This window comes from Lissotriton vulgaris, chromosome 11, assembly GCF_964263255.1.
Source record: "Lissotriton vulgaris chromosome 11, aLisVul1.2, whole genome shotgun sequence".
NCBI lineage: Eukaryota > Metazoa > Chordata > Amphibia > Caudata > Salamandridae > Lissotriton > Lissotriton vulgaris.
The window spans coordinates 26,949,074-26,973,178 of record NC_141699.1 but is presented as its reverse complement, the minus strand read 5'-3'; the positions used below and the strand labels follow the sequence as shown (position 1 = coordinate 26,973,178).

The 24,105-nt window shown below is 43.6% G+C and overlaps 1 protein-coding gene across 7 annotated transcripts in view; it reads right to left on the bottom strand.

Annotated features, from left to right (window-relative positions):
- Window positions 1–24,105, bottom strand: part of RIMBP2 (RIMS binding protein 2) — a 1,349,166-nt gene that overhangs the window by 149,575 nt on the left and 1,175,486 nt on the right. For 3 of the 7 annotated variants that reach the window (XM_086942673.1, XM_086942667.1, XM_086942668.1), the window contains one exon: window positions 19,064–19,129. The exons of the other annotated variants lie outside the window; for them this stretch is intronic. In XM_086942673.1, the coding sequence (XP_086798799.1) occupies window positions 19,064–19,129 (66 nt within the window). The remainder of the gene's footprint in view (window positions 1–19,063; window positions 19,130–24,105) is intronic. 7 annotated transcript variants of the gene reach the window in all.

Here is a 24,105-nt window from a genome sequence, read left to right as displayed (position 1 = left end):
AGATGGATTCGTTCATTTTAATATTCTTTCTACTCCAAGTGTGTCGGGTAGAGCAAAGGGCGGTCTATCTATATTACTTTCACTTAACTTGAAAGGGAAAGCCAAACAGTTACAGACTTGCTCCCCACATTTCTTGGTTGTAGAATTGTCAATGACAAACTTGATTACTATTTTATTGATTAATTTTTATAATTCTCCTGAATTTGTCAGCACTAATCAACTTTTGGTATTACTTGAGGAATTTTTGGAAAACTATAAATTACGTAAAAGTGGTTTTGAGATCATTTTGATGGGTGATTTCAATACTCATCCTTGTCGTATGAACTGCACTATAGAAGATAAGGGTGGCCCACCTCTCTCGCTCTTTACACATTTTGAGCACACCAAAGGCGGGGAGGCCTTGGAGAACTCTTTGGCCACCTTTAATCTTTACGAATCTAGTTGCTGTCCATTAGGTCCAAGACCAATAACGCACAAGGGGAAAGACACAGGCTCAGTCATAGATTACATTTTCATTTCATCCTTCATTTTGACTTTCATTTTTAGCTGTAGAGTAGTAGACTCTATTTTTAGTGATCACAATCCTGTGGTGCTAGAGGTCTCACAGGATGGATTAATAGATTTTAAAGATTCCAAAGAATCTGGCACGCACTCAGTGACAGATCTGATAATCAAAGACCAGGGTAGAAGGTTAAAATGGTCTAACGTAACACTGATCACCTTTCTAAAAGAGGTTCTAGCAAAGGTTGAAGAGGAGGTAGGCATCTGTCTGGACCCCCTTTCCCCTAATGTCATCATTGTACAGGCCTTTAACCGAGTATGTCAGCAAGTTAATAATGACCTAACCTTGAAAACAAAAACCGGGGGGCAGAAAGGCAAACGGTGGTTCGATTCTAACTGTTCAAGGGCTCACTCTGCCCTTCTAAAGGCCTTAAAAGAGTCACCAAGAAATAAACCTAATATAATACAACTTAGGAAGGCGTACAAACAGGCTATTTACATTAGGAAGAAGGACATCAAAGAACAGGCATGGATGGATCTCCAATCACCAGAGGTCCTTCGGGACAGCTCTAAATTTTGGGAAGTGATTAATCACCCATACTTCTCAGGAGCAGAGAATCATCCCGTGGAGTGTGTCATACCTGACGACTTGTGGTTATCCCATTTTGGTAATATTTACAGTCAGCCTTTACTTGACCAAACACAGAATGACTCAACTCCACTTAACGTTGACATAATTGAAGCTTTTGACCCCGAGGAAGTTGAAAAAGCTATAAACGAGACATCCAAAAATAAGGCGCCGGGCCCTGATGGGATCCCTGCGGATTTATATAAGGCAGCACCTAAATTCTGGGCCAGGATCTTGACGAATGTGTTTAATTCCGCTAGGGCCGGCACGCTCCCACAATCTTGGGCTAGATCTATTATCATACCTATTTTTAAAAAAGGCCTAAAGAGCGACCCTGCCTGCTACAGACCTATCTCCCTCATTGACTCTGCCGTTAAAATCTTGGGCAGAGTCATTTTGGGGAGGTTAACATCTTGGTTGGAAGGCAGGGGAATCTTATCTAACGCCCAATATGGTTTTAGGCCCAAAAGAAGCACACTGGATCAGTGCCTTAATTTGCATCTGATCATCAGCAAATACACTATGGTTAAAAAAGGGGCCTTATATATGGCATTTATGGATCTCTCCTCAGCCTTTGACCTGGTCAACAGGTCAAGGCTGTGGGGGGTCCTTTTGGAAATGGGCATAGAAAGATCACTAGTGGGTTTCTTGGCCGATCTGCACCAAGGATTGGAGGCTTCGGTTAGAGTAACCCAGGATAGTAGATGCACTGAACCCTTTAACTCAGAGAGAGGAGTGAGACAAGGTTGCATCCCTGCTCCTCTCCTCTTCACATTGTACATAAACGCACTCGAGCCGGTGCTTTCTACCTTGGGGTCCGATGTTCCGCGTGCAGGAGAGATTAACATTCCGGTCCTCCTGTACGCGGACGACGCGGTCCTCCTGGCACGAACAGGTGTGGCTCTCAATAAGTTATTGGCTTCCTTTGGGGACTTTATGACCTCTCTAGATCTAAAAATAAATACGCAAAAATCGCATGTTATGATTATGGGACTCAAGGGCAGGAAAAAGAAACCCATAACCCTTGTTTGCACAGGAAAGGAAGTACATAGGGTCCCTTCTTTTATTTATTTGGGCGTTTTATTTGATGATAAAGGTACTTGGGGTGCTCAACATAAGGCCAAATCAAATGCGGTGAGCAGATCTGCTGGAGCCCTCTTGAATTTTGCTAAAAAATTGGGGTCACGACCAACGAACGCTATTCTTAAAGTGTACAACGCTAAAAGCATGGCAATTGCCATCTATGGGGCCTCAATTTGGGGATATATAAATCCAGTCCTCATCCAGAGGGCGGAAAATAGTTTTTTTAGATCATTACTCTCTGTCCCCCAGTCTACACCTACCTTTACCATCCATTCAGAGCTGGGTACTGGGTATGTCTCAGACATCATAAAATCTGCCCCTGTCATCTCTTGGCTAAAAACTTGGCTAAACGAGGAAATTTCACTAAATCATAAAATCCTCGAAGACTGTTTGAGCATGGATGGAGCCTTAAAGATCCCATGGTTGATGTATGTAAAAACAATGTTAACCAAGGTGGGACGCATTGATCTCTTTAACTCCCCTGAGGGCATCCAAAAGGAGGATGTCAAGACGATAAAGACATCACTGATAAATCTTTTTACAGTAGAACGGGAGGAAATAGAATTTAAAAAAACAACGGTTAGAAGAAACTTTGCCCTTAAAACTGTCCCAGGCCCAGAACCCTACCTGGTATTTGTTAATAAACCATTTCACCGCTTTCTTTTAATTAGATTTCATTTGAACCTAATACATTTTTTGTTGGGCACTTAATACAGATGGGATACACCTGATAACAATAAGCCATGTGACTGTGATCACTTTTCAACTCAGGATACTCTACATTTTATTATGTTTTGTGATCACTATGGTAAAATCAGAAGGAAATACCTTGTTCCCATCCTTAGAGAGGCCGGCTTTGTACAGGTTAGGCCAGCGCTCCTATTTTTGCAACTTTTGCATAATGCACAAATCACTTTTCATGTTGCAAATTTTCTAGTAGCATGAGTCCGTATTAACAAAATGCGTAGTAAAGGAAATAAAGGATTAATTATAAACGAAATATCTTAATGCTTTTTTAATAGATATTCTGATGTTTTAAAATGTTTTAATACTTATTTCTTTTTTAAAAAATGGAATGTATTTTTTAATATACTGCTTGTGTACATGTTATCTTAAAATATACGCTGATGATTTGATGTATGATTTATCATGTAGATACAATATGTAGATATTTTTATACTGTCCTTTTTATACCCTGTGTATTTTTCGAACTGTATCCTGTGTCTTTTTATGATTCTCAATAATCGAATAAAAGTGATTGACTGACTGACTGACACTGACCCTTCTAAGAGAAGTAATAGCGATTAAAAAGGCAAGTTTCCATGAAAGGTACTGCAATTGACAAGAGTGTAGTGGTTGAAGAGGTGGACCCATTAGTCTTGTTAGGAAAATGTTTAAGTTCCATGCTGGAGCAGGTGCAAGTCTAGGAGTAATTATTATTTTAAGTCCTTCCATAAAGGCATTGATAACTGGAATTTTAAACATAGATATGTATTTGTCTATTTTGCACATCGCATAGAAGAGTATGCTAACCCTGCATTCTATAAATACAATAGGTATAAAATATTTTCTTTTACTTTTGCATGAAGGGGATTGACGTCTCGTTTGTGATAGAACATAACAAAACGTTTCCATTTTGCTGCATAACATTGCCTTGTGGTAGGTTTACGAGCCTCTTCAAGAATGTTCATTCATTCTTGAGGTGAATTTAAGTATCCAAATTCTAAGACTTCAGAAGCCAATTTGCAAGATTCATTTCTTTAGGATTGGGATATCTTCGTGTTTGTGGTTCTGAGTGAGAAGGTCCGGGTTAAGGGGAATCTTCCTGTGTGGGACTAGAGGCAGTTCTAGGAGTGTTGAGAACCATGGTTGTCGAGCCCATGTTAGAGCTATTAATTTCCTCACAAGAGATGTTTGTCTGAGTTTCCTGACCACTAATGGGAGTAGTGGGAGAGGTGGAAAAGCATATGGAAATATCCCTGACCAGTTGATTCATGGAGCATTGCCCGTGGATTGATGGTGTGGATACCTGCTTGCGAAGTGTGGGCATTTCGCGTTTTCTTTTGTTGCAAATAGGTCTATTTCTGGAAACGCCCATTTGTGAAAGTATGGTTGAAGAACCTTGGGGTGAATTTCCTATTCACGGACTTGTTTTTGCTTTCTGTCAGAAAGTTGGCAATTTGATTGCTTGTCCCTGGGACATGTTCTGCTAGCAAGTGAATGTTGTGGTGTATTGGTAACCTCCATATTTTCTGTGCCAGGTGAGATAGTTGTAGAGCGTGCCTCCCCCCCCCACCCCCCGTTGCTGAATAATACATAGTTGTCATATTGTCTGTTCGAATGAGGACAACTTTGTGTTGTAGGTGAGGTAGTAATGCTTTGGTTACTAGATGAACAGCTTGCAGCTCTAGGTGATTGATATGGAGATTCTTGTGTTTGGAACCCCATATTCCCTGAATGGTGAGGTTGTTGAAATGTGCTACCCAACCTGTTAGGGATGCATCTGTTCTTAGAATCATTTGGGGAACTGGGCCCTGAAACGGCCGCCCCTTGGATAGAATTTGTGGATTCCACCATTTTCAGAGAATGATGCGTGTAGTTGTCTACCAACACTAGATTGTGAAGCTGACCCAGTGATTGAGTCCATTGCTGAGAGAGACATTGTTGTAGAAGTCTCATATTTAGTCTGGCACGTGGGACTATGTGAATACAGGATGCCATCATGCCCAGAAGTCTGAAAAATGTTTTGGCAGGAACGTGACATCCTGTTTCAAACTGTTGAATTAATGTTACTATGTTGTGCAGTCTGTCTATGTTTGGTATGCTAACGTTAAACGTGTGCTGAGCATGGCTCCTAGGTACTACTGATTAGTGGCTGGTAGTAGATGAGACTTTTGAAGGTTGATGGTAAACCCTAGTTGATGGTGCAAATTTAGGGTTTGTTGAGTGTTTTGGTTGCAAAGATTGTAGTTGTTTTCTTTGATAAGCCAGTTATCTAGATATGGGAAGACATGAATATTTTGTCGGCCAGGTGTGCTGCTACCACTGCTAGACATTTTGAGAATAGTCTTGGTACAGAGAACTTTGAACTGATAATGTTTCCCTTGTAATAGAAATCTGATGTCTTTCCTGTATGCGCGATGAATTGGTATATGGGAATAGGCGTCTTTTGATCTAAAGCCGCCATGAAGTCCCCTTTTTGTAATAACGGAATGATCTCTTGGAGAGTGACCATATAGAAGTCTTCTGATGTGAAATAATGATTTCATGTTCTGAGATGGAGAATGGGCCGTAGGGATCCGTCTTTTTGGGGGATGATAAAGTATAGTGAATATACCCATGAAATTGCTGTGGAACTGGTTCTATTGCTCCATTTTGTAACAGAGCTGTTATCTCTTGTTGCGGAAGGATTTGAAGTTGTGAAGATAGTTTGTGTTTGCCAGGTGGGATATTTGGAGGAGTTATAAGTTCCAGGCAATATCCAAGTAGGATAATGTCCATGACCCATTGGTCTGTTGTGATTGAGTTCCAATTGTTGAGAAACTGTAGAAGACGACCCACGACAGGTATTAGCTGTTCTGAGGAAATAGTAAGTTATTTTTTGTTATTGGCATTTGAGGAATGGGTTTTGTTTTCTCTGCCTCTTCCTTTAGAAGTATTTCCTCTATAAGAGACTCTGTAGGAAGCTCTAGATGTATAAGTTTGTCTGTGATTTTTGTATTATGACGCAGAGGTATCTGTAGTAGCTGTTTTTGCACCTTGTAATTGGACCTACGAAAAGAACCATGGCCCATGTTAGATTGAAGAGCTCCCATTGATGCTGCTACCTCAGTGTCCTTCTTCATTTTTTCAAAGGCTGGGTCCACTTGAGGTCCAAAAAATGTTATTTATCAAACAGGAGATTTAGTATGGCCTGCTGTATTTCAGGCTTAAATCCTGACACCCTTAACCACACATGCCTACGTAATAGGGTACTGGGGTTTATACCCCTAGCAGTGGTGTCGGCTGGATTCAGTGCACATTTATTAGAATTGTTGGTAATCCGTTTACCTTCATTTACTATTTCTTGACCCCTTTTTCTAGGCTTCACTGTGAGGTGTTGGAATAGTTGTTCCATTTTGTCCGAGCGGGCCAGGTCATACCTTGCTAACAAAGCTTGGCTGTTGGCTAGATCCCAATGATTAGCTGCTTGTGCCGCAATATTGACCAGAGGCATCTATGAGCTTGGACTCTTTCTGAAGGTGGTGCAGCTCCAGTTTTTAGGGAGTTAGCCCTTTTCCTTGCGTTTGACATGACTAGATAGTCCGGGGTTAGTTGACTTTCAATAAAAATGGGCTCTGACCGGGCTGCTTTTTACTTTTTGTCAATACGTGGAGTAATAATCCTCGCTTTGACTGGATCTTTTAAAATGTCATCTGAATGACATGTAATACCTTTGAGTAATGGTAAGTTTTGTGCCCCTCTCTGTGCATTAGACAAAGTCTCAAACAGAAAGTCCTCCTCATTGACTCTTTATATAGAGGAACCTGAGGGAATGTGGCTGCCATTAGGTCCTGGTAAGCAGAGGCATCAGGTGGTGATGGGCAAGTGGGATAGAAGTCCGGGTCAGATCTGCTCGAGGCTAAATATCATAATCATCCCAAGGATCCCCTGGTTGTGTACCATCTGGCATATCCTGATATTCCTCTACTATTGATTGAGTGGATATGTTACCTGCTTCAGGCAAATTTGGTGTGTGAGGTGGTGTTTGTAGTATAGGTGAAGCGGGAATGGCAATGTGAAATGGACTAGTTGCAGCCTCCTTTCTTTTCTTCTTTACAGGTTGAACAGGAATGTCCAATGTCTCCTCAAAACTCAACTGCTTCTTAGAAGTCTGTTGTTTCGGTGGTTATATCATTATTTTCTTATGCAGTCCAATACTGTGCACACATTTGTCTAGTTTGAAAGTCCAATCCAAAGCTCGAAATCAGAGCCAGTAAAGTCTTTTTGCAAGAATTATTATTCTTTATTCCAAAGTACACCACAGAGTCCAGCCAACACGTGTTTCGTTGTTGGGATAATAACCCTTGACTTCTTCAGTCCTGTATGGCTACACAAAAGCCAGTTCTATGCCTAGTTCACAGTTATACTTCCGACCCGGCTAGGTCTTTCCAAATAAGAATTGTGTGTGCAAAGATGAAGGTAAACCAATCTTCAAAATGTGCTTGTTTTGAATATCAAATTTGTAGCGTTGTGTATGGCACAGTAGATAAAAGCGATGTGTATCTTCCTAATCTAAAGCGAGTGCGATATCCTTTTAAGATGATGGCCCAAGTATGCCATGAGATCTAGCGAGTACGCTGATCCCAACACCACTGCCGGTGAAGCGTTCTGACTGGAGTGCCATACACACTGCTACAAATTTGATAGACAAGTCAAAGGTTATTATCTCAACGATGAAACACGTGTTGGCTGGGCCCTGTGGTGTTCTTTGGAATAAAGAATAAGAATTCTTGCAAGAAGACTTTACTGGCTCTGATTTCGAACTTTGGATTGAACTTTCAAACTAGACAAATACGTGTGCACAGGATTGGACTGCCATTCGTTTTGGAAGATGGTGGACTGAGGACGCCGCGGAGCAGCAGCTAACTGGGGGCTCCTCACTTGCCTTACCCGACAGATCGTAGAGATGCTTTTTCTCGCTGATGACTTTCCAGACTATTGAACGGAATGTGCAATGAATGTACGGAGAACGGATTATTTCTGCTGAAACTCCTTTTTCAAGTGGACTGAAGATTTTAGCTGTGCTGGGGATCAAGAGCCGAAGATGGCGGTTCACGATTACTGGAGCTGGATCTATCGGCTCCAGCTTGACTCACTTGGCTGTTTGACTCTCTTGGCCTCTTACGTGGATGCAGCGGCTGATTCGACTTCCTTTGCTAACCGCCCGGCAAACCACCCCGTGGCTGGTCAGCGGTCCGACGTTCGGCTGGTCCGGTCTTTGGTTTCGACCGGCCCTTTCAACGGCTTGCACTGCAGCGGGCTCAGAGCGGGGCTACCGGGCATTAATGGCTCCAAAGAATGTGCCCAGATCCACACGTGCCAATAACAAAAATACCACGGCAGAGATGGTGGCACTGACGACGGTGGCGGTAGCTGCTCCCGTGACTAATGGTATTGCGGCGGTAGTGAAGGTGCCGATCTCCTCCTCGGGGGGGGGGGAGCCACCTCTACTCCACCGGTGAAGCAGGTATTATGACCACCCACGCTTGTGGTGTCAGGGGCTTCTTCTATTGTTAAAAACGGGGCTCCTAAAGGCAACCAAGGAGGGGTGGAAACTGAAAATTATGCTACTGCTAACATAGCTGTATAGACCGTGATAGTAGCTGACGACTTAATACCAGTACCAGTACCAGTACCTGGCTTGGACAACAGCTCTGAAAATCTTCTGGCAACTAAACCAGCGTTGCTTGAATCATGTGCCCCAGAGAAGCTTATAAATCTAATTATAGAGCCAGAGAAGAGCCTTCAATCTGAGATTAATTCCCCGGCACTTTTAAATCTAGGAGCTGAGAATACTCTGACTTTGGCAGCTGATCATGTAAGCCCTGAAGCAGCCGAGGCTACCGAGTTGGGTGATACACTCACTGACTGCCTGCAATTGGAGGCAGAAGAAGTGCTTGGTGAAGACGCCTCTGATAAGGAATATGAAGATCTTGCAGATACGGGCACCTCATTGGATACCGCTAAATATCTGATTGACAGAAGAGACAAAGCTAAACTAAAGTCAAAACCCAAGAATAAGAAAGGAACATCTCTGGGGTTAGTAAATGCACCATCTTTAATCACCGTCCCCCTTACTAGGACGTTTCACCCTGTGGAGAAGAGCTCTCTCAGGAAATGGATACAGGCTAAAGGGCTGGTGAAGAACTTAACTTTGAGACTTTCTGGCACGAGCCTGCCACATCACGATTCCACTCAAGTCTCCTCTGCTTCACCAGACAATATCTCTCCATTTAATGATATATCACACTTGCCTGTTACTAATATGATATCTTCGGCGGTATCCCTTGAGACTGCTCCTGTGGATATATGCTCTGTTTTTACCCCCTACCGAGCCGGCATCTTTAAACCATGCAATTCTAAACAATATTACCCCCAGCTCAACTTCATTAGTACCTCTTGTCTCACCAACATTAACTCCTGTGATACCACAATCTCCAGTTACTGTTTCTGGGTCAACTATATCAGGAGCACAAGAGATTGTCAGCTCTCCTTTTGACATTATTTTACAGACCTTATCTAATCACCGGCAAGAGGCACAAGATCATTTTTTGCAGCTGCGAGAAGATAATAGTAGGCTTCAGAATTCTCTGCAAGATATTACCATCAAGATGGGGGGATAACACAAGAAGTGAAGGACTTACAACATCGGGTGGTTAACATAGAGGAAGGGTCTGCCCGTACCGAAGCCACTGTGAACCAACATGAGGCCCAGATTATGTCCCTACAGCTAAAAGGTGAAGATTTAGAAAATAGTCAAAGACGCACAAATCTGAGACTTTTTGGTATTCCAGAGGGGGCAGAGGGAGCAGATCCTAGGGCATTTGTCGTAAAATTATTTCAGAAAGCGTTCCCGGATCTATCTGATTGGGACTGGTAAGCTTATTGACCCGTTTAAATCTCTTGGTGGGCAAGTGTTTCTGCACGAACCTGCTCGCTTAAAGGTTATTAAGGGTGGTCGCGCTTATTTTTTCACTGACGAAAGGGAGGCTGAGAATGTTTTATTTACATTTGCCTAAATTCAGAGAGATTGAAAATTTAGATTTCTAAACTTAATTTCTACTTTTATTTTAATGATTATCTTTTTGATGATCTTATAGTGATACTTTTCCTTTTTTTCTTCTAGCTCTCTGATTACTTGTACTAGGGTAAGGTAGGAGGTCGAACCTCTTGCTGCTCCCCAGGGTAGCTGCCAAACTAGCGGCAGCAGAATATTGAGGGGAGTTACCTCGTGAGAGAGGTAAGGGAGCCAGGCGAGCGGGGTGGGTTCTCTAGGGGGTGGTTGGGTGGGGTGGGTTTTTGTTTGGAAAATATAACTCGAGAAGGAGATTTGGTGGAAGTACCTGGGAGAAGCTTATTTGTCTTATTTTTGCAGAACGATAAGAGATATATGAATCTTTTTGAATGTTTCGGTTAAAATGCTTGGCTCGGAACGTTGCAGGTCTTATTAATAAGAATAAAAGATGTTTGGTTCGAGAAGAGCTAGCACTGTATGGCCCACATTTTGTTTTCTTATCTGAGACCCACATCGCTTACAAGAATAGAAAGTTTTGGGACAACTTGGTTACGAAGTTATTGTTTGTTCAACTTTTAATGCTTCAATTAGGGGGGTTGCCATTCTTAAAGGTCGACGTCTCGGAGTAGAAATCTGCAAAACTACCTGTGATAAAAGCGGACGGTGGGCCATCCTGCAATTAACTATTGAAAATTGCAAATTTGTATTCTGTGTGGTTTATTGCTCAAACTTTGATGAGCCTCTTATTTTCGACCAACTGAATATTGAACTTCTGGAGCGGGAGGGAGAACTTGTCATTATGGGTGATTTTAATTTCATAATGGATTATCAGCTAGACACCACCAGACACGGTGCCTTTCAACGTTTGCGTAAGACCCGCGCTGCTATTTTAGAAATTGGACGCATTCATAACATTAAAGATGTCTGGCGCAGTATTCACTCCATAGTGGCTGGCTGTACATATTACTCTGCCGCTCACAAACTCTGCTCTCATATCGATATGGCCTGGGTATCTGAGAATGTTATGAATACTAGCTCTATTGAATTATGCCCACGAGTCACCTCAGACCATAATCCTATTTTGCTTCTGTTCAATATTCCACAAATTCATACAGGTCCTAGAATATTTTCTTTTCCTAGGCATTTATTTACAAACCCTATGTTTATTACTCTGCTCAAGACACATCTTACAGACTTCATCAAAACTAATCTTAACTCCACTTCATGTATTATTGTGTGGGATGCTTACAAAGCTAGTATCCAGGGGTTCACCCAGCAATTTCTCTTTAGACAAAACGCTGAACGGCGTAAAAAAAATGAAACACTAACTAATAATATTCTCTCACTTGAACTTTTATTGGTGGGCACCTTACGTATATGTTCCCCAAATGTGGTGGAGCTGGGGTTAAAACTAGGACATTTAAAAGCTACTTTAAAAACCATACTCTGGGAGAAAAGCAGTGTAAAATTACACAAATCTCAAATTTCCCAATATGAGAACGGAGATAAAGTTGGGAAACTCCTAGCTTTCAAAGCTGCGGATGAGAGAGCTAACACTTTGATCAAAAGTTTAAAAGGCCCTAATAATATCATATACGATCAACCTCCACAGATACTTGAGCAGTTTGTAGAATTTTACAAGAAACCATATATGCCAGAAAAACTATCCCACCCCGGCTAGCATTCAGAGTTATTTGGAGTGTCATGTTTTAGAGAAACAAGACAATCTTGGGCTTGAAAAACTGTCTGAACATATTAGCCTTTTAGAGATCCGGCAAGCTATCATTTCTCTACCATCGGGAAAAGCAGCCTGGGATGATACGCTACCTTTAGAGGTGTATACAATTTGTATCGAGGAACTATTGCCCCTTTTTCATCAAGTTTTTAGCTTTATTGGTGAGAATGGGAAAGCCCCAAACTCCTGGAACACTGCTAAACTGATCTTCTTTCTGAAAAAAGATAAACCGGCTGACGAATGCGGGTCATATTGACCCATTTCGTTAATAAATACAGATGCTTAGGTATTCGCAAAAGTGCTGGCCACCTGATTGGCTCCATTTATACCTAAAATAGTTAATCCACAGCAGCACAGGTTCGTAATAGGTAGGGATACTACTGCCCACATCAATATGGCCATTACTGGATTTGACATAGCGGAGACGGATTCCACCCCACTCGGTATGATTTTATTGGATGCGGAGAAGGCTTTTGACCGAGTGGGGTGGGATTATCTCTGGTCAGTATTGACAACTATGGGATTTAATGGTCAATTTTTAAATTGGATTCGATCTTTATATGATAGCCCACTGTGAAAATTGCTTATGCTGGCTTGAATTCGGCTAATTTTTCCATATCTCGGGGCACCCGTCAGGGGTGTCCCTTGTCACCCTTATTGTTTGCCCTTTCGATTGAACCATTTCTCCATGCTTTGCAAGTACAACCTTGCAATATACCTTTCAGTTCGGGCCCTCACTGACTGAAAATAACGGCATATGCCGACGATATTTCTATTTATTCGACTGATATCGTTAAGGCTCTACCTGGAATAACTACTGAGGCTAGTAGATTCGGAGATGTTTCCGGTTACAATTTAAACTTAAATAAAACTCAAATTATTGCTAATTATAAACCTTCAGTCGCAGGATCAGGGCTATGTCAGACTGCTATCTATCTGGGTGTTAAAATATCGGCAAAAATTAGAGAGATAGTCACTATCAATTATGATACTTTAGTTAAAACAACTGTTCTGCAATTGAAGAAATGGCAAAAGCTCCCCTTAAATATTATTGGTCGCATTAATTTAATTAAAATGAAAATACTCCCTAAATTCCTTTATTTATTTCAGTCCATCCCACTTTCTCTTAGCAATCTTTTCTTTAAAAAACTCGATGGAGCGGAGCCTAATTGCTAGCGTTGCGACTTACTCCTCACCTTGCGACGTAAGTTCATCCGTACCAATCTGGCTTCATGCCACAGCGGAGCACGGCCCTCAACCTCCGTCGGCTTCATGCGGTCTTGGCACGTGCCTCCTATCTTAAAGACCCTGCCATCATCCTTTCGCTTGACGCCACTATGGCGTTCAATACAGTTGAATTACATTATTTATTCGCAGTGCTCCAACATATGGGATTTGGTCCCAAATTTTGCGCCTGGGTTCGTTTGCTATACACTAAACCACTAGCGCATGTTGTCGCAAACAGACACATCACACATCTCATGTGACTTCCCACTTGGCCGAGGCATGAGACAGGGATGCCCACTGTCTCCGTTGCTATGTGCACTGATCCTGGAACCTCGTGCGACCTGGATCAGATGGGAACTCTCCATCAAGGGGCTCGATGGACTGAAGTATGGGAGGATCGTATATCCCTATACGCAGACGATATCCTCATGTATCTCACCTCCCCCAGAAAATCTATTCTCGAATTACTAAATGTGTGTGAAAAGTTCGGTAGAGTATCAGGTTATAAGATTAACTGGACTAAGTCCTTCCTGTTTATCCTTACTGGTCCGCCGCCTGTACTGCCATTGACCTGCCCCCTAAGGGCTACTACAGCAGCATTTAAATACCTGGGTATCTTTATAACGCCAGACCCCGCCGAATTCTATAGCCTAAATCTCAGCCCCCTTCTGGAGCGGTTCAAGCGTGACGTGAAGGTGTGGCGGACTCTCCCTCTCACACTTTTAGGTAAGGCAGCGCTGTATAAAATGATGGCGCTCCCCCGCTTCCTTTACGTGCTTGAAAATACCCCGTCATTGGTCCCTGCACGATACTTCAAAACTGTTGCTGCAACAGTATCCCGCCGCCCCGAATCGCGCAAGATAAATTAACTAGAAGTTGGTATGATGTGGGAATTGCACTTCCAAATATAGAACTATACTATTGGGCGGCACATCTAAAGCAGATTAATTTCTGGTTACACGCCTCGCAAACTGAGCCCGCAAACCTTGCTGATAGACACTCTTTTGAAGGTAGGGGACTGCTGGGTAATCTTTACAGCCCCCGTCCACCTTCAGACTTGATATCCCTGACACAGCTATGGTACCGGGCCCGGCCTGTAGGTGATTGAGCGCGCTACAAATCAAAAATAACAATAACAATAACAATAACAGTTGTCTCAAATGCTTGGGAACTATCACCCAAATGACATCGCTGTGGGACTCAAGCAAGTTGGGCTTCCACCGAAATAGTAAGGGATTCCAGGCCTGGGACAACATTGGTATTTCGGTGGTAGGGGATTTATGGAAGAAGGAAGGTGGCAGACTTCGCCCGTCTACAAACCCAATATGAGATGTCACAGACGGAGATGTTTAGATACCTGCAAGTTAAGTATGCGCTACAATCGGTTATACCGACGGGCACCATCCTTGAGGAATTGTCTCCTCTCGAAGATAGGCTTCTGACCGAACACATGCAGGACAGGGCCACTTCCCTCACATACAGGAAGCTCGTTAATAACCTCCCGGACGTGACAGCCACACTGAAACAAAGCTGGTCTGAGGAGGTGGGCCCCTTTGGCGACTCTGAATGGCAGGAGGCTCTCGCCTCGCCCCGTGAAGCTGCGATCCCCTCAAGATTAAAACTGGTCCAACTCAAAATATGACACCGTATGTACTACATCAGACCACTCCTACACAAGATAGGGAGAGCCATGCATAAATTCTGCCTACGTGGCTGCGTGGAGGAGGGGACAATTTTCCACACCATCTGGGTATGCATGTTCATATTGACATACTGGACGGCAGTGATGCGCACGATTTCTCAAACAATAGGCATCTCCCTGCTGCCGGAGCCTCGTCGCTGCTTGCTAAACGTGTGGGAACCTAATGACCTGAACCACCGGCAGCAGGACTGGGTGATGTTGGGCATGTTAATGGCAAAACGCAACATCGCCAGGCTGTGGGGCTCTGCAGTACCACCGACACTGCGTAATTGGTGTAAAGATATGGTTATGGCGATGGTAGCGGAGAGGGCTGTCTACATCCACCGTGGCTGCCCAAGAAAATGCGGTGCGTGGAACATGTTTAGGGGTAACATCTGCGAACCACCGAGCACCACTGGGGGCGATGAAGAACCAGACTAGTAGTGCTTGTTCGGATGTACAGTTGAAGTAGTGATATGTTCACAATGTCATGTCCAATATTTGTGATTCCAACTTGAATTTAATTGCGAAAGGCCCGCTAAAGTATTCTTGTATCTTTTCTAATAATCCTGTGCAGATCTGTCCCATTTGCTTTGTTGTTATAAAATAAAAAACAACTTTAAAAAAAAAAAAAACTTGATGGAATATTTATTAACTTTATTTGGGGATATCGTAAAACTCGCCGTTCCATGATTTTACTTAAAGGTTCTTTAGATAACAGTGGGCTCAACTTTCCAGACTTTAACCTATATTTTTGGGCAACCTTTATTGATCGTTTACCATGCCTACTCAATACAGATAATCAACTTTATTTTCATACTTTTATGTTAAATACAGATGCTAATATGTTTTTGTTAAGAGTTAATTACCCCAATTATTTTAAGAGTTAAATTCAAGACCGCCAGGGATACGGTTAAGATATGGTTTAATATACTGGCTTTTTGTAAAACCTCTTTCTTTCATCCTAAATTACTATTATGGGGCAATCCTGGACTTCCAGGGATATTTAGTGATAGTATGGGAAATATTTGGCTTGCCCACGGTATTAAAACACTGGAGGATATATTTGGTACTCGCCGTTTATTAGGCTTTGAGACACTAGAAGTTCCATACAAAGTAACAGAATCAATGAGGTTTAAATACATGCAAATTTATGATTTCTTTATACACAAGATGAAAATATGAGAAATAATGGACTCTGATGTTTGGGCCTGTTTTTATTCATTTAAGAAAGAATCTTTAATTAGTACGGGCTATCGTTGTCTCAAGACTTATAAAACCAATGATTGTACCAAATTATCAAAGAAATGGAGCATTAAACTGGGGTTCAGTATTACCCCTACCATGATCACCACATCTCTTTGTAACATTAATAATGTTGTTCAATCTTCAAGTTTAAGGCTTCAGCAATTTAAAACCACTTGTATGCTCTACCACACACCTGAAAGGATATCAAGTGGTCTACTACTACCACGTTTAATGATAGAACTAAATGTCCAAAGCGTGGCGCCTCTGCCGCGGATCTGGAACATATGCTGTTTTCTTGCCCAGTGCTATCCGAGTTTTGGTTAGCTTTGGACAAAATTATGAAATCAAAATTAGCCTGCTTCCCCCCCTCTTACAGCTTCCTCGGTATTGCTTGATATCCATGCAACATCCATCCCGCAGCAAGCTGTGGTCACTCTTATATTATCATGTGCTAAACTTGTTGTCGCACGTGCTTGGATCTCCCCTAAACCCCCACATATCATGGAATGGTGTTCTTTGATTAATGATATTTACTCTATGGAACATGCTTTGGCTAAGCTCAGAGGCACTCGCTCTCTTTTGAAATGCGATAAAATCTGGGGTTCCTTTATCACCTGAATGTTTATGTTTATGTTAAAGTTTATAGTAAATTTCTGTATTGATTTTGGCCCAACTACCTGCTACGCTAAACATTCCTTTGTCATGTACTGTATTAATTTGTTTTTTTTATGGCTCTAATTTTCATTCTGCTATTTTGTCATTTTTTTTTCTCCCTTGTATGTTTTGTATTATGAATTTGTATTTTTCTGCTCCAAGTTGTGAATAAAAATTATTTAAAAAAATAAATAAATAAAAGGATTGGACTGCATTCATTCAGGAACTTTCGGTCCCATTCGGATGGTTTTAGGGGTTTTGCCCCTCACCTATTGCACTGTTTGAAGCATATGTTTCATTATACATTACCATACATGGCAGGTGCCATACTTTCCTGTGTCAACACCCCCCTTCTGGTCAATATTATTATTTTCTTAGTTCCAGGATGAATATGGAATCTTTTTTGTTTCAGATTGAGCTTTTGAGGAAATATGCTCGAGAATTGGCTCTGGAGGAGATTTCGGACTGAAAATAAAGAATTTTAGTGGTGGATGCTTAGTTTTCGGCGAAGGAATAGCATGTTCAGAAATAAGGAGTTTCTGTTTCGGTGCCAAGCCCGAGGTGTTGTGGCTTCGGATGCAAACCGAAGACCTGCTACGGAAAGTGTATGGGATACAATAGTAAACCGATCAAGACATTACTGTCGAAAGATATAAAAGGACCGAAGGGAACCTGATGGAGTCTCGAACTGGAGTGCAATACACTACATCCGAACCGGTACGCGGGAAAAACTATCTGAAGATGGCGTCAATGACCATGTGCAGTATTACCAAGAAGAGGAGTCACACTGCCTCGTGAGTCGAAGAAAACGTCTTGGAACAAAAACAATTTGTAATCATCCGAGCCCAACCGTAGATGGCGGACTTATGCAAAGCATGTGTATCTACAGCACACATGCCTCGAACCAGCTTACCAGAGGTGGAAAAATAGATGGAACAGATGTTACCAGTGCATGCAGCTAACTGTATAGTACACTAAGTTGTTGCCAGTGTAGTTGGGCAATGCCATGGCTGATGCGAACAGCTCTCCGCATATTTTAGAGACACCACCTTGCTGAAGAAAAAATGTCCAGATCATTCTGCTGCCGAGAAGGAGTTCACTATAGGAATCGGTGGGAGCTTCTGTATCTATCCGAAAGAACAATCCCTAAAGGAAGGTAACTTATTATTTCAAACGGCCCATGGGAATCATTTGAGGAAAAAAGTAGGCAGAAGAAAGAAAAAAAAACTGTGGAGCGATGAAGTGAGTTGAGGGGCATGAAATGCCAGTGGTGCAATGAGCGAACTTCCTGCGTACACCCAAAGCATATCCAAGCGGTGTAATGGAGATAGATTTAAAGTGGCCATTTCTGGATAACTTTTTCTTGTTGGGAGTGGCTGCATGAACTGGGTTTCTCTGGTAGCCTGGGGCATCAATGTGAGCTGGCCTTACTTGCAGTGATGTCACATTCAGAGCTTCCCTTTCTGTGGTAACATCACATTAGGAGCTGCCTTAGGGCTGCAAAGTCACATTAGTATCACTCCCACCTCTCAAGAGGAACCACCTTCACTGCTGTGATCTCAGGTCAAGAGCTGGCTTAAGGTAGGAACTTCCTCACTGGAGGAAAGGGGTTCTAAAAGCTGCTCTCACTACAGTGTGTTCACTCTGGAGCGACTCTCACTGCAGTACCACTGCACTGGGCGACAATCTGCCTGTAGTTTCAGCTCAGTAACATCAAACTCTGAGCTGCCCTTAGTACAGCAAGGGAGGACGCCTGTACCTAGGTGACATCCGTACTAAGAACTGAATCGACGTTACCCAAATCACATGGAGACCTGTCCTCGCTTACTGCAGTGAAGACACTGAGATCGGTCCTTCTTGTAAGTGGCATCACACTGGCAGCTTGTCTCATTGATGTGACATCCCACTGGCAGCTTGTCTCATTGATGTGACATCACACTGGGAGCTTGTCTCACTGATGTGACATCACACTGGCAGCTTGTCCCATTGATGTGACATCCCACTGGCAGCTTGTCTCATTGATGTGACATCACACTGGGAGCTTGTCTCACTGATGTGACATCACACTGGAAGTTTGTCTCACTGATGTGACATCACACTGGAAGCTTGTCTCACTGATGTGACATCACACTGGAAGCTTGTCTCACTGATGTGACATCACACTGGGAGCTTGTCTCACTAATGTTTTATCACTGGGAACTACTAACTGTTCACCCTCATATCCTACACACTACCAATGACTGTCTCTAGAGAGGAAAAGAAGGTATATTTATTGGAAAAACACATAGATACAAAAATATGTAATAGAAGCTCTCCCAGGGGTGGGTCTCAAGAAATGAACTGTAATGAACTAGAAGAAATATTTTAATTGTCATAGTTTTTAAAAAGCATGAAACAGACTGGACAGGACTGAAAAGATGAATCAAGCAGATGAGATGTACTTGTGCAAAACAATAAAAGACGCAATGGCTTGAGCGCAAGCGCTTGTAGCGGGTGATAGCGTGCTAGGAGTTGCAATCATGCACAGACCTCTCTTAGACTTGCGAGACCTGCGGTGGGCAGAGCGGGGGCTGTCTCGGAAGCGATCGCAGTTGACTTCAGGAAAGCGATGCAGACAAGTGAAGAAGAGGAAAAGGCTGGTCAGAGATTCAACAACGCTCCCAGCGATGTTGTGAGGACAAAAGATAAAGCAAAACAAACTCACACATCCATTCATTTACATAAAATTATTTTACAAGCCCTCCTGATTTTCACTTCAACCAATCCATCTAACTATCTGTGTTCTAACCTCTTTGAAGGCCACAAGAACAGAGTCGCATCTCAAGCAGACAAGGTTATTAAGACTTTTAGGGAAATTGTTAATCTGGAGCTCTGGTGACACTAGTGTTTCCAAATCCAGTTGTTGCGTCTGCAGATTCTGTGCTGTGTATGGAACTGGGAGCAACTCTGTGCCATCTTGGAAACCCGACTGAAAGGCATTTAATAGCTTTAAAAAGGGAATAAAACCACTATATTTTAAAATCCCAAATAAAAGAACTGTGCTCCTATAAAAGAACAGATGGAAAAGGTAAGGATGAGATGACGTGAAAGCTCTAAGCACCTGGAATGCACATGGTTTTCAGCAGCAGGATTCCTACTGGGTGGGCTTGAGGATTTAGTGAGCTGCCAAGTCCTAAGTGAGATAAGCTGCTCAGCAGTTGTGAGTGAGAGCGGCTAGGCAGTTGTGAATGAGATCAGCTGGGCAATTGAGAATGAGATCAGCTGGGCAATTGAGAATGAGATCAGCTGGGCAATTGTACCTAAGATCAGCTGGGCAGCTGTGAATGAGATCAGCTGGGCAGCTGTAAATAGGATCAGCTGGGCAGTTGGCTAGATTTCAGTGAAGACTGCCCTAAAACAGGGGTCCATGCATGGAGAGGACTGAGTATTCTGTCAAAGGCTTAGGCTGGTCAAGCAGTGCTTATGTGTGGCATTGAGGCGCCAAGTAAGGCTTACAAAGATAAAAAGGGGGTACCCATGGCCAGGCAAGAAATGTCTGGGGTCTAGAACAGAGGGCTGGAGGAAATGCCTGCACATCTTAAAGTAGGGTATGCAAGGCTAGTAAGGAAGTACCATGGTCTAGAACTGAGGGTAGGAGGCAATGCTTGGACATCTTCAAGTAGGGTATGCAAGGTTAGTAAGGAAGTACCATGGTCTAGAACTGAGGGTAGGAGGCAATGCTTGGACATCTTCAAGTAGGGTATGCAAGGTTAGTAAGGAAGTACCATGGTCTAGAACTGAGGGTAGGAGGCAATGCTTGGACATCTTCAAGTAGGGTATGCAAGGCTAGTAAGGAAGTACCATGGTCTAGAACTGAGGGTAGGAGGCAATGCTTGGACATCTTCAAGTAGGGTATGCAAGGTTAGTAAGAAAGTACCATGGTCTAGAACTGAGAGTAGGAGGCAATGCTTGGACATCTTCAAGTAGGGTATGCAAGGTTAGTAAGGAAGTACCATGGTCTAGAACTGAGGGTAGGAGGCAATGCTTGGACATCTTCAAGTAGGGTATGCAAGGTTAGTAAGGAAGTACCATGGTCTAGAACTGAGGGTAGGAGGCAATGCTTGGACATCTTCAAGTAGGGTATGCAAGGTTAGTAAGGAAGTACCATGGTCTAGAACTGAGGGTAGGAGGCAATGCTTGGACATCTTCAAGTAGGGTATGCAAGGTTAGTAAGAAAGTACCATGGTCTAGAACTGAGAGTAGGAGGCAATGCTTGGACATCTTCAAGTAGGGTATGCAAGGTTAGTAAGGAAGTACCATGGTCTAGAACTGAGGGTAGGAGGCAATGCTTGGACATCTTCAAGTAGGGTATGCAAGGTTAGTAAGAAAGTACCATGGTCTAGAACTGAGAGTAGGAGGCAATGCTTGGACATCTTCAAGTAGGGTATGCAAGGTTAGTAAGGAAGTACCATGGTCTAGAACTGAGGGTAGGAGGCAATGCTTGGACATCTTCAAGTAGGGTATGCAAGGTTAGTAAGGAAGTACCATGGTCTAGAACTGAGGGTAGGAGGCAATGCTTGGACATCTTCAAGTAGGGTATGCAAAGTTAGTAAGGAAGTACCATGGTCTAGAACTAAGGGCTGGAGGCAATGCGTGCACTTCACGTAAGATATGCAAGGCAGTACCTTGGTCTAGACCTGAGGGTTTGAGGCAACATTTACAGACTTGGGCGAAAACTCCAAGACTGATCAATGATGACCTGGGGTCTAGCACTGAGCAAAAGACACAATGAGTGGAATCTCAGTAGTGGCACAACCAGGACTAGTAAAGTGTTACTTGGATCTAGCTATGGTGTGGCAGTATATAGGGGCTTCGACAACGTTATGGAAGCAGTAATTCCATAGCCAAGTGTAGGATCGTGAGGGGTAGACAAGCAGTGTTTGAAGTCTAGAGGTGAGGGTTTGAGGCAAAGCTTGAAAATAGTTTTGTGGGATATTAAAATTCTAACAAGTAGTGTCTACGTTCCAGGACTGAGAGTTAGACACATTGCTTGCATATCCTCAAGTGGTGTATTGGGAGCTAGACAAGCATTGAGTATGCTCTAACACTGAGGTTTCAACACAATGCTTGCCGAGCCCTGAGTGAGCTATCGGAGGCAGTCCAGCAGTGCCTGTGATCTAACGCTGAGGGCTGGAGGTAATTTTTGCAGAGCCCAGAGTGAGATTTCCAAAGCTAGTCCAGCAGTGCATTGGATCGTACACGGAGGGCTGGAGTGAATGCTTGCAGAGTTTTCAAATGTGACATCCAAGGCTAGCACAACAGTGCCTGTGATCTAACACTGAGGGCTGGAGGCAACGATTGCAGAGCCCTGAGTGAGATGGCCAAGGCAAGTTACTCACTGCCTTTGATCATACACTGAGGGCAGCAGGCAACGCCTGCTGAGCCTTGAGTGTGATATCCAAAGCAAGTTAAGCACTGCCTGTGATCCAGCACTGAGGGCTGGAGGCAATGCTGGCAGAGCCTTGATTGTGGTGATATCCAAATGTAGTTAAGCAGTGCCTGTGATCCAACACTGAGGGCTGGAGGCAATGCTTGCAGAGCCTTGATTGTGATGATATCCAAATGTAGTTAAGCAGTGCCTGTGATCCAACACTGAGGGCTGGAGGCAATGCTTGCAGAGCCTTGATTGTGGTGATATCCAACTGTAGTTAAGCAGTGCCTCAGAATGTACACCGAGGGTTGGAGGCAATGCTTGCAGAGCCTTGAGTGTGATACCCAAGGGTAGTTAAGCACTGCCGGTGATCTAACACAGGGCTGGAGGCAAGGCTTGCAGAGCCTTGAGTGTGATATCCAAGGGTAGTTAAGCAGTGCCTGTGATCTAACACTGAGGGATGGAGGCAATGCTTGCAGAGCCTTGAGTGTGATATCCAAGGGTAGTTAAGCACTGCATGTGATCTAAAACTGAAGGCTGGAGGCAATGCTTGCAGAGCCTTAATTGTGGTGATATCCAAGGGTAGTTAAGCAGTGCCTGTGATCCAACCCTGAGGGCTAGAGGCAATGCTTGCAGAGCCTTGAGTGTGATATCCAAGGGTAGTTAAGCAGTGCCTGTGATCCAACACTGAGGGCTAGAGGCAATGCTTGCAGAGCCTTGATTGTGATGATATCCAAGGGTAGTTAAGCAGTGCCTGTGATCCAACACTGAGGGCTGAAGGCAATGCTTGCAGAGCCTTGATTGTGGTGATATCCAAGGGTAGTTAAGCAGTGCCTGTGATCCAACACTGAGGGCTAGAGGCAATGCTTGCAGAGCCTTGATTGTGGTGATATCCAGGGGTAGTTAAGCAGTGCCTGTGATCCAACACTGAGGGCTAGAGGCAATGCTTGCAGAGCCTGGAGTGTGATATTCAAGGGTAGTTAAGCAGTGCCTGTGATCTAACACTGAGGACTGAAGGCAATGCTTGCAGAGCCTGGCGTGTGATATCCCAGGGTAGTTAAGCACTGCCTGTGATCTAACACTGAGGGCTGGAGGCAATGCTTGCAGAGCCTTGAGTGTGATATCCAAGGGTAGTTAAGCACTGCCTGTGATCCAACACTGAGGGCTGGAGGCAATGCTGGCAGAGCCTGGAGTGTGATATCTAAGGGTAGTTAAGCAGTGCCTGTGATCTAACACTGAGGGCTGGAGGCAATGCTTGCAGAGCCTTGATTGTGGTGATATCCAGGGGTAGTTAAGCAGTGCCTGTGATCCAACACTGAGGGCTAGAGGCAATGCTTGCAGAGCCTGGAGTGTGATATCCAAGGGTAGTTAAGCAGTGCCTGTGATCTAACACTGAGGACTGAAGGCAATGCTTGCAGAGCCTTGAGTGTGATATCCCAGGGTAGTTAAACACTGCCTGTGATCTAACACTGAGGGCTGGAGGCAATGCTTGCAGAGCCTTGAGTGTGATATCCAAGGGTAGTTAAGCACTGCCTGTGATCTAACACTGAGGGCTGGAGGCAATGCTTGCAGAGCCTTGAGTGTGATATCCTAGGGTAGTTAAGCACTGCCTGTGATCCAACACTGAGGGCTGGAGGCAATGCTTGCAGAGCCTTGATTGTGGTGATATCCAAGGGTAGTTAAGCAGTGCCTGTGATCCAACACTGAGGGCTGAAGGCAATGCTTGCAGAGCCTTGAGTGTGATATCCAAGGGTAGTTAAGCAGTGCCTGTGATCTAACACTGAGAGCTGGAGGCAATGCTTGCAGAGCCTGGAGTGTGATATCCAAGGCTAGTTAAGCACTGCCTGTGATCTAACACTGAGGGCTGGAGGCAATGCTTGCAGAGCCTGGAGTGTGATATCCAAGGGTTGTTAAGCAGTGCCTGTGATCTAACACTGAGGACTGAAGGCAATGCTTGCAGAGCCTTGCGTGTGATATCCAAGGGTAGTTAAGCAGTGCCTGTGATCCAACACTGAGGGCTGGAGGCAATGCTGGCAGAGCCTTGAGTGTGATATCTAAGGGTAGTTAAGCAGTGCCTGTGATCCAACACTGAGGGCTGGAGGCAATGCTGGCAGAGCCTTGATTGTGGTGATATCCAAGTGTAGTTAAGCAGTGCCTTAGA